The sequence below is a fragment of the Corvus kubaryi genome, unplaced genomic scaffold, assembly GCF_017639235.1.
Source record: "Corvus kubaryi isolate FWS band 111438036 unplaced genomic scaffold, C.kubaryi_AGA036_p1.0 37395, whole genome shotgun sequence".
NCBI lineage: Eukaryota > Metazoa > Chordata > Aves > Passeriformes > Corvidae > Corvus > Corvus kubaryi.
In genome coordinates this window covers 7,234,052-7,244,099 of record NW_024581134.1, presented here as the reverse complement: position 1 = coordinate 7,244,099, position 10,048 = coordinate 7,234,052, and the positions used below count along the sequence as shown (strand labels likewise).

At 55.8% G+C, this 10,048-nt stretch overlaps 1 protein-coding gene across 1 annotated transcript in view; it reads left to right on the top strand.

The window, feature by feature from the left end:
• The window catches only part of MID2 (midline 2), a 64,978-nt gene that overhangs the window by 39,489 nt on the left and 15,441 nt on the right, over nt 1-10,048 (top strand). The window contains exon 3 of the mRNA XM_042039941.1: nt 6,642-6,737. Coding sequence (XP_041895875.1) covers nt 6,642-6,737 — 96 coding nt within the window. The remainder of the gene's footprint in view (nt 1-6,641; nt 6,738-10,048) is intronic.

The window sequence follows — 10,048 nt, the reverse complement described above, 5'->3', positions numbered from 1 at the left end:
GGCTGCTGGGATGAGCCGAGCCTGGCGGAGCAGTGTCCCCGTGTGTCGCTGCCGCCCAGCACTGCTAGCGAGGTACTGAAATGAATCCACTCTTCGCATTTCCGCCGTGGTTTGGTGTCACCCTGGTTACCTGTGTGTGTTGGTTCACACAACAGCCCATCGTGGCTTGCCAAGGAACAGCTCGTTCCATGGGAGACATGCGTGCGTGGCCAGGCTCCAGCAGCAGAGGTTCTCCAGCACCACCAGCCATTCCTCTTCTCTCTGCAGTGAGGAGGACGGCCTGTGCCAAGGATTTCCAGGTGTTCGGGCTCTTACAGCATTTTGCCTGACGGAATATTTTTGGAAGCAAAGCCCCTGTTGCTGTTAAGTAGCAGAGGGACAGGGGCAAACAGGGGACAGGGAATGTGCACCCTGGAGCTGCACCAGGCAGCCAGACACAAACCTTGCCAAAACCATGCTCAGGCCAAGTCTGCAACTAATCAGCGACTTTGGAGAAACAACAACATTAAACTAGTTTGTGTGACTTTTCCCCCTTGTGACTTTTCCCCGGGACAGCTTTGATTTACAGGAGAATTAGCGTCACTCCCCGGTCCTCAGGTTGTCTGCAGGAGCAGGAGCATTTGGTCACATTCCTGGGTAGCAGAGGCCAAAGAGTGAGGCATTGGGAGGAGGTGAGTGGGACCCCAGGTCGCTCTGTTGGCAGGTGACAGAGCAAGTTTTACCCGCAGCCATTTCTGTCCCTCTCATTTCTTCAGTTGAGATGTACCCCAGAAAGGCAGGAGCTCTGCAGGCTTGCATGTGTGTGTCAGGAGAAGCTGAGGTCTCCACCATGGCTGAGGATGTGCTTCAGTTGTGTCCCTGGCATCTGCAAGGTTGTGCCACAGGGACAGGGCAGTGCTGGGGACAGTCCCAGACCTGGCAGCAGTGTGACTGTGCAAAGCCTGGCCATGTGCCATGTCCAGAGGGCTGAGCGAGGCTGGAGATGGCCCCGGACCTGGCGGCAGTGGGACTGTGTGAAGCTCTGGCTGTGTGCTGTGTCCAGAGGGCTGAGCTCCAGGAATGTGCTGAGCTTCAGAGAGAATTATGTCAGTGCAGCTGGAGCCTTGGGCTCTCCAGGAAGTGCCTCAGGCAGAGCAGGACCCTGTGGGCAGAGCTGCTGCACCATGGGGTGCCCCACAGGAGAGTGGGTATGAGTGGCACCTCACCGTGAGCGAGGCAGCTGCACGGCAGATCCAGAGTGTGCTTTTAGCTCATGTGCTGGGACAAGCAACAGGTTTGCTCCCCAAAATCAGGCAGGTTCGGACGATGCTGGTTGGCTCAGCCCAAGAGAAGATGCTCCAGAAGAGCCGACAGAACACAAATCCAGTATGTGCTGAGTCGGCAGCAGCACGTGCAGCGGCTGCAAATCCCACACTTACTCGGGTTTTTCTGCTTTATTTTTTCTCTTCTCAATTTAAATTCCCAAGGAGACACAAGACACAGTAAATGCTGATGCAGCCCATGCTGGAATGCTTTGTGGAGGAGCATGGATCCCACCTGCCTGCCTCTGCCCTCCAGTCCCTGCCCAACCCAGCACAGCTGCTCCTATGGGCTCTGGATGGTTCCTTCCTGCTTTCATCCCGTTTACAAATTGGAGCATGGCCACTGAAATGGTGGATTTATCCCACTGTGAGCAGGATCCAGCCCTAGGTCTCACCAGGCTGGGATTACCCTGTGCTTTCTGTGAGGTGAAGGGGATGCGCTGGGAGCACCCCCAGGCTGGGCACTGGGAGCCCTGGCTGTGACAAACCTACCCCTGTGTCACCTGCATCCTCAGCCCTGCTCCCCATAGGGAGCTTCCTTCCAGAGCTGCTTCCCAGCTGAAGGTGAGCATAGAAGGAGACAGTCAGGGTTGAAACCTAATAGATCACCAGGGATTAAACCTGATGAATGGATTTGGAGCTGCTCTTCTATTGCTCAGACTGATCAGGGGACAAGGGCCATGTCACCCTCAGGTGTGTGTTGGTCGAGTGCATCCCCATGTCCCCATCCCCTCCGTGCCGGGGGGTCACTGCCAGCACCCCTTTGCCTGGCTCAGGCTCTGGCTCTTGACTCTTCAGCACCACCAGAGTCCCCCCAGCCCCATGCCGTGCAGAGCCACTTGGTTTCTAGGTCAGCTCTGCCAGTGGGGCGACAGCGGCCCCAAATGCTGGCAGAGGTTTCAGCTCTTGCTCAGTCTCTTTTGCTCCAAAGCGACTTAAAATGCATTCGTGTCACACGCAGCAGCTCAGTCCTGTCTCTTTGTCACTTGTCCCACTGTCTAGGGACATTCTCCGAGCGAAGCCCAGTAGCTGACTGGCTTTGTATATTTTTCCCTGAAGTTTTTTTTTTCTTGGTGGTGGGAACTGATTCTAAACACAGAATTGTGGAATCACAGAATGGTTTGGGTTAAAAGAGACCTTAAGCTCATCTTGTTCCACAGTTCTTCCTGGGCAGGGACACCTCCCACTGTCCCAGGCTGCTCCAAGCCCCAATGTCCAGCCTGGCCTTGGACACTGCCAGGGATGGGGCAGCCACAGCTGCTCTGAGCACCCTGTGCCAGGGCCTCCCCACCCTCACAGGGGAGAATTTCTTCCACATATCTAACCCAAATTTCCCCTCTTCCAGTCTGGATCACCTGGCTGTGCCGCTGCCAGGGCTGGTGGTGGGCAGTGCCGTGTTCAGCCCTCTGTGCAATCTGTGGGAAGGGGAGGTGGGAGTGGGAGCAGCGCCGGGCTTGGGACCTGCTGTGGCCACTGAGAGGAGCCTGATCTGTGCAGTGCTGTCAGTGCCTTGGAAGTGTCCAGGGCCAGGTTGGACAGGGCTTGGAGGAACCTGGGATAGTGGAAGATGTCCCTGCCCATGGCAGGGGTTGTATGAGATGAGCTTTATGGTCCCTTCCAAGCTATTCTGTGATTTTAGTTTGGCAGCGCAGAGGCAGCTGCCAGTGGAGTGAGAGGATGCTGCACTAACCCCACTATCGCTGTCCTGCTCCAAAATCCCCTCAGAGCAGATGGGGTTGGACTGACCCTGGGGGGGGGGGCTACCTGCAGGTCACCCTGCCCAGCTGCTGCTTCTCCAGAAAGCTGCCCCAGCATTCCTGAGACAGACTACATCAATTCCATCATCCCCACAGAGCCAGTGGGTGCCTGGGGCAGGAGCTCAGTGCAGAGCAGCATTTTGGCTGGGAACAGGGACACGGGTGGAGGTTCCTAGGGCTCCAGTGCAATTACAGCTGCCTCATGCTATCAACAATTTTGTGGTTTTAAAAAATGAGCAGCTCCCTCAGGAGCTCTGTGGCAGACTCCTGATGCCCTGGGCAATGTCCTGGCGACATCTGGCTTCCCTGTGCTGCTCCAAAACTAGTCAGAGGGCAGCCTGCAGCAGTCCTGCCCTGTGCTGGGACCTGGCAGCGCATCCTCAGCCCCGAGGGCTTGACTGTGCGTCCTTAGCCTGGCAGCAATCCCAGACGGCCGCTGCAGGTGCTCGTCCCCTGCCCTGTCCAGGTGGGGCTGGTGAATGGTGGTGGCTTCCAGGAACTGGTTTTCCTGCTGCTTTGGCATCCAGGGTGCATTTTGGAGTGGGTTTGACTTGGTGCCTGAGTGCCTGCATGTGGGTTGGTGGATGCACACGTGATTTGTGTTTGTGGCGTGCAGGAGGATCAGGGCAGGGATTCGCCTCCATTATTGGAAGTGATTATAGATGAACAGGGGCACTGAGAAAAGCCCTGAGTAAATCACTGTATCACTCTCCAGTCTTGGCTGCCTTCCCGTGAAGATAAATGCAGAAACCTGTCTGTGATAAGGCAGAGCCAAAGGACACCCTCTGTGCCGTCGTGCCAGGCTGAATTCCTCGCCCCTCAGAGCAGCGCTGAGGGACAGCAGCATCGACCAGCAGCCACCCAGAACCCCTGCATTCCTGTCCCTAGGGCTTTCCCAGCTCCAGGATTCTCCAAGTCCTCTCGTCCCACACCCACAGGTTCATGCTGCTGGAGGAAATCCGAGGCTTGCGTGGCCCAAACCCCTGGGGATTGGACCCCCTCAGCCTCAGGCCTGTGTGATGTGTGGGGACCCTGTTCTTTGGCCACCTGCATGGGGCTCAGAGCCTGCTCTGCTCCATCTCTCAGCTGGTTAAAGCCACAAGGCTGATGGCTTTTCCCAGTGTGAACCAGCCTCCAGACTGGTGGATGGGCTGGGGACCGGCCATGGAGAGCAGCTCTGGCCAGGCGCAGGCAACGCTGTGTTTGATGAAGCACAGGGACCAGGAGGACACCACGTATTTATAGTTCCTGAAGTTGTCTTGAGCCTGGAGCCTTGATGCCTTCTTCAAACACAGAAATCCATGTTTAGTTCAACTGTTTGTTTGGTATTTGGAGAAAAAGGAAAATGGAGTTGTTGCCCGTTGTGCCCATAACTGAACAAACACGAGCATTGGTGTTCGCAGGTCAGTGCTGTCTGACTGCTCTCCTCTGGCTGGGTGGGAGGGGATTTAGTGTGCATCTGGTCACTGGCAGGTAAAGAGTGCACGTGCTGAGCTGCTCTGTTGGAGTTGTGGGAGGATTTGATCCTGTGGGTCTCGGGATGGGGGAGGTTCAGCCCCTGCCCCACGGTGTCCGTGTCCAGGCACTTCCCTCTCTGGTCCTGCTGTCCCTGGGTGACCCAGCCCCTTCTCCCCATGGCCCTTTTTCTCACTTCTTTCCCCATTTGTAGAGAAATCACCTATTTGTATTTCAGGACAGAAGGTGGAGGTTTGGGTAAATGACAGGCATTTTATAAGCAATTAAAACCCAACCTCTGTAATTGCTGTAATTTATATACACCTACAAAATAACCAGCTGGTGTGATCCAGGCTTCAAGCCCATTTTATTTGTTTCAGCATGTCAAACAGACGGAAATGTTCCATCTGTGTTTTCCTGGGATGCAGAGGGGTTGGCAGTGAGAGTCCGTGGGTGCCCCGAGTGGCAGGGGAGGAGCAAAGGGCTGTGGAAGCATCAGTGACACCAGTAAAGTGCCACCACTTGCCTCAGCATCGCCCCAGAGGATCTGTGATGAAGGGATTGATGCTCGGGGCAGTGTTTATGTGTGTTTATGGATGGAAGGAGTGATGCCATCCCCGAGACAACTTGGGATGCTGCAAATGGGGTTTGAGCACAAAGCTGTGTGCTTCAAAGCTGTACCCCCAGCCCCCACCCTGCCCTCCATCACACCCTGGAAGATTAAAGCAGAGTGGTGCGAGTTCAAAGCTGCAACCTCAGTGCAGCCACGCTGGTGACGAGGGAGGTAATTAGCAAGTGAAATGTTCGTTGCTGTAGTGAAATGATGTTTATAATATTGGGCTGTGAGGAGAGGGGGGCGGGAGCAGCTGGCTTTGCCATTATCCATACAGCCCCACTCTGCGAACCCTTCCAGCATAACGAAGGCTCCCTGGGTTCTATTCTGTTTCTCCAGCCTGTTCCTGTGTTCTGCCTTACTTGCCCTTGGCCAGCAATTTTCAGAGTTGCAAACGAGCTCAGAGTATTTTAGGAGCCAGTGGTTTTTCAGGAATGAGTGCTCTGCCTGTGCTCCGTGCCTGTGATTCACGTTCTCCTGGCTCAGTAGCCCCCAATTACCCATCTGTGCGGAGGGGGGCTGTGTTTATGGGTCTGCTGGAATCAGATCAAAGCCTCAGACTGCAGTTCCTACCTGCAGATAAATGAACCACCTCAGGGACCCTCTTCCAGCCCTGGAGTTTAAAATATTAATAGGATATCATTTCCTGACAAGTGCTGCAACAGGTAGCGAGTGCTTTGTTGTAAAGCATTCCTGGTAGCAGAGCACGTGGAGCTGGCAGTGCTGTGTCACTGAAGTTGTTAACAGCCACAAACTGTGTTCCCCCCATGGCCACAGATAGCGATATCCCCTCAAATGGGGTTTTCATTTGTGCTTCACTGGATCCCCTCCTTCTCCCAGAACATTGCAGCCTGTGGGCACCAGAGCAGGCCCAGGGATCCCCATCCTGCTCAGGTCGTGCTCTGCTGGCAGAGATCTGCTGCCCATGATCCACTGGTCATGACCTCCTGGTCAAGATCTGCTGGCTGGGATCCACTGCCCATGATCCACTGCTCATAATCTTCTGGCCGTGATCTGCTGGCTGAGGTCTGCTCTGGTGAGCAAAGGGCAGCGTGGCTGGGGACTGAAGCCAGCACAGTGCAGCTGAGCCCTCCCTGCCTGTGCCATCGTTGCTCCAGCTGAGGTGGTTGGCAGAGGAGACATCCCTCTCCCATGGCTCATCAGGCTCTTGTTCATCTCCCTCACCCTGTGCAGAATAAAATTGGTGATGAAAATAGCCAAAATTTGCTCTCCAAAGGAGTGGCAAAGGGCAGACACCCACACTGTCCTCTCCAGCTGGTGACACCACTGGGTCACCGCGGTGCTGGGCTTGGTGTCTCCCCCATGGCAAAGCTCCCTGGCATGGGCAGGAGCTGCCAAGGACCCCCAGAGCCTTCGCCCAAAGTTGTTCCAGTGTCCCTCCCTCAGGCAGTGTGCTGGGTGGCAGAGGGTCTCGGTTGCTGGCACGGGACTGGGGACACTCCAGCTTTGCTGATCTCTGTATTTTTCTTCTTTCTCCCATTTCTGGACCTGCAGCAAACCCTGGAGACAAATCTCACCAACCTGGTTAAACGCAACAGCGAACTGGAAAACCAGATGGCCAAGCTGATACAGATCTGCCAGCAAGTGGAGGTGGGTGAGGGCCAGGAGGGGGCTGGGGGAGGTGCCTGGGGCAGCTCCCAGCGCAAGGGAGGCAATGCGTGGATCATCCCAGAGTCCTTTCCTGGGGGCTGCCCTGGGAGCAGAGTGAGTGTGGGGGGTAGTCCCAAGCAGTGGAGGACACAGGGGTGGTTCCCAGGGGTCTGAAGGAGTTGGCATGATTGGGAGCCACTGAGAAGAGGCGTGGGCTGCTGAGCTGGCTCCAGGCAGGAGGACCTGCCCACTGCTCTGTGCTGGGGGCAGCAGATCCTTCTGGTGGAAGACAGTGACACGAGCATGGAAACAGGGCTCAGCCGGGTGACACTGAGCCTGTAACGAGGCTCATCAACTGGGTGACGCTGAGCCTGCAGAGAGGCCTCAGCTGGGTGACACCGAGCATGCAGCAGTTCCTTGAACCACCTTCCCACAGGAGTAAACCCCAGGCTGCTGCCAGGATCGAAGCCATGGATTCAGGGGGAAGATTGCCAGTGCCTGAGAGAATGCAACAGTTGTTTTACTTCACCCTCGGGCACCCCAGGCCTTGTGGGGGATGCAAGTCCTGTGCCTCCCCTGCACCTCCCCCAAGCCATCCCATGGGCCCAGCAGGATGCAGGAATGCTGTGGTGGGATGTGGGGGTGTTGCCTCAGGATGCTGCAAGTGAGATGGAGGGATGCTGTGGTGCAGTGCTGTGGCAGGATGCAGGGATGCTGCAGCAGGACAAGGGGTGCTGCCTGTGCTGGCTGGAGCCGTTTGCCCAAGCAAAGTGTCTGGGATGCATTTGCAGCTTGTCCTTCACCACCTGCATCTCAGAGCAGCCGGGGCTTTGGGGCCCTGAAGGTGCTTAAATCCCCACGGTTCCTGCAGGCAGCATCAGCACTTTGTTCTTCACTCCCTCAATAATGTCCTGATGATCTGGCAGGAGAAAGTGAGTGCAGAAGCCCTTTCTGTGAGTGCCAGTGGGGCCAAGTGTGCCGCCAGCAGCTGGCAGCCAGTGTCACAATGTGCAAAGAGAAGGAGGAGGGGGCTGAGATGCTCTGAACTTCCAGCCAAAATAAGGAGCAGAAAAATCCCACTTGGCTCTGCAGCACTGCTGGCCTTCCGTGCCAATGCTCTGTGTCACTGGCGTTGTCCTGCTTCTCTCTGCCTGTGCATCTCCCTGCAGCAGGAATGGCTTTGTTGGAACTGTCTCTCCTGGGCTTCCTTTTCCCCAGAGCTCAGTGGGCTTGGAGTGAGTCTGGGAAAACAGATAGCAAATGGATGCTTGGCAGAGAGAGAAGGAGCCAGGGTGCCCTTGCAGAGCTCTGGTGACAGTCACCAGCCCTTGCTGCTCTGATGGGCCATGCTTTGGCTCTGAGAACCCACCAGGGATGGAGCAGGGATGTGGCTGGATGTCCTTCCAAACCTCTTCCTTTGAATCCAGCTCCAATGTCTTAATGACCTGACGTAGGATGAATTGAAAGATACTTGGTATTTCTGTCTGATCCTCGGAGTCTGAGACCTCTAAGCTGTCGTTTTTGACAGAATTTGGGAGTTTTCAGCTTTGTCAGACACTCTGCTTAAAATAACAGTTCCAAATAACATTTCTCAGCTATGCTGAATGTGCAGCCGGGCCCTCGGAGGCACCTTCGCAGAGAGCACAGTAAACTGTGAGGCAGAAAATATCTCTGCTCCCCATCAATCTGATTCCAGGGAATTTTGCTTTTGAGCTATTTGTGAACATGGCACACAGGCAGGCACATGCAATCCCCAGGTACTCTGCCCCTCAGACACGCTCACTGTAAATCTCATGGCATGTCCAGAGAATGGTGCCACCAACACCTCGAGGAACAGGGGTTCACCCCGGACAAGGGCACTGCAAGCGTCCTTAAGGCACTGGGCCTGTGCTGCTCCTCAAAGTGACTCTGCTGCATGGGGGGCTGCACTGAGAGATGTTGGAATGGCCAAATCCTGTGGCAGTTAAGGGAAATGTGCACCAAGGAGAGCAGATAACGACCCTGTGGAGAAGCTGAGTTTGTAACACAGAGATGGTACCAGCCCAATGTCCCCATTGTGGGGAGAGCAGAAGCTGCACATGCGCCGTGGGGCTGAGGCCTCTGTGTCACACCAGCCTCCGTGTGAGCTCCTGGTGTCCCCAGGGCACAGCTGCTACACAGCCAAAAACCTGTTGAGGATCGTGGAGGTGGGATGGGGTCCTCTGCTCCCTCCCTGAGCTGCCGGGGCGCTGAGGAGGAGGTTTGCCAGTGTATGAGTCAGGCTGTGGGCTGAGATGCTGTTTCACATCCCCATGAGCTGCAGGACAAGCTTTTCCCAGAGCTGAGTTTATTCCAGGACTGTTGTCCCTAGCACATTCTCTCCCAGAACTGAGGTGGGTGAAGTGTTTTTCCCTCCCTTGTTACAACTAAAAGCTGCCCAGCTTTCCTGCAGCCACAGCACCTGCTGAGTCTTCACCCCCAAACCCAGCATTCACCTGGGAGCTGGTTTACCTCTGCGGAGTGGTTTGGCCAGTGTCCAGGTGTTGTTGAGCCAGAGATTTGCCTGTGGAGCACTGCTGGTCTGCAGTACCCTCTCCAAGCTCTGCTGGCCCCTTGGGGGAACCCCAGCCTCGAAAATGCTCTTTTTTGGGCAGAAGGCAACTGGGAAAGGGACTGTGGTATCCTCTGCAACTTTACCTGCCTTCAGCCCCCCAGAACATGAACGTGATTGAGGGCAGATTTCTTGCCTTGGGCAGGTTTTCAGATTTAGGCTGTGGATGTCTACAGATTTACATTGTCCTGTAGCCATCCTGGAAGGGGAACCCTCCAGGCTGGGCTGTGGGACAGCAGCTGAGGTGCCAACCTCCCCTCCTGTCCCTTGGCCCAACATTTCCTTCCCACCACAGCAGCTCTGTCACAGCGGCACTGTCACAGCAGCTCTGTCACAGCAGCTCTGCCACAGCAGCATTGCCACAGCAGCTCTGTCACAGCAGCTCTGCCACAGCAGCAGTGCCACAGCAGCTCTGTCACAGCAGCAGTGCCACAGCAGCTCTGCCACAGCAGCTCTGCCACAGCAGCACTGTCACAGCAGCTCTGTCACAGCAGCTCTGTCACAGCAGCAGCGCCACAGCAGCTCTGTCACAGCAGCACTGTCACAGCAGCTCTGCCACAGCAGCTCTGTCACAGCAGCAGCGCCACAGCAGCTCTGTCACAGCAGCACTGTCACAGCAGCTCTGCCACAGCAGCTCTGTCACAGCAGCAGCGCCACAGCAGCTCTGTCACAGCAGCACTGTCACAGCAGCTCTGCCACAGCAGCTCTGTCACAGCAGCAG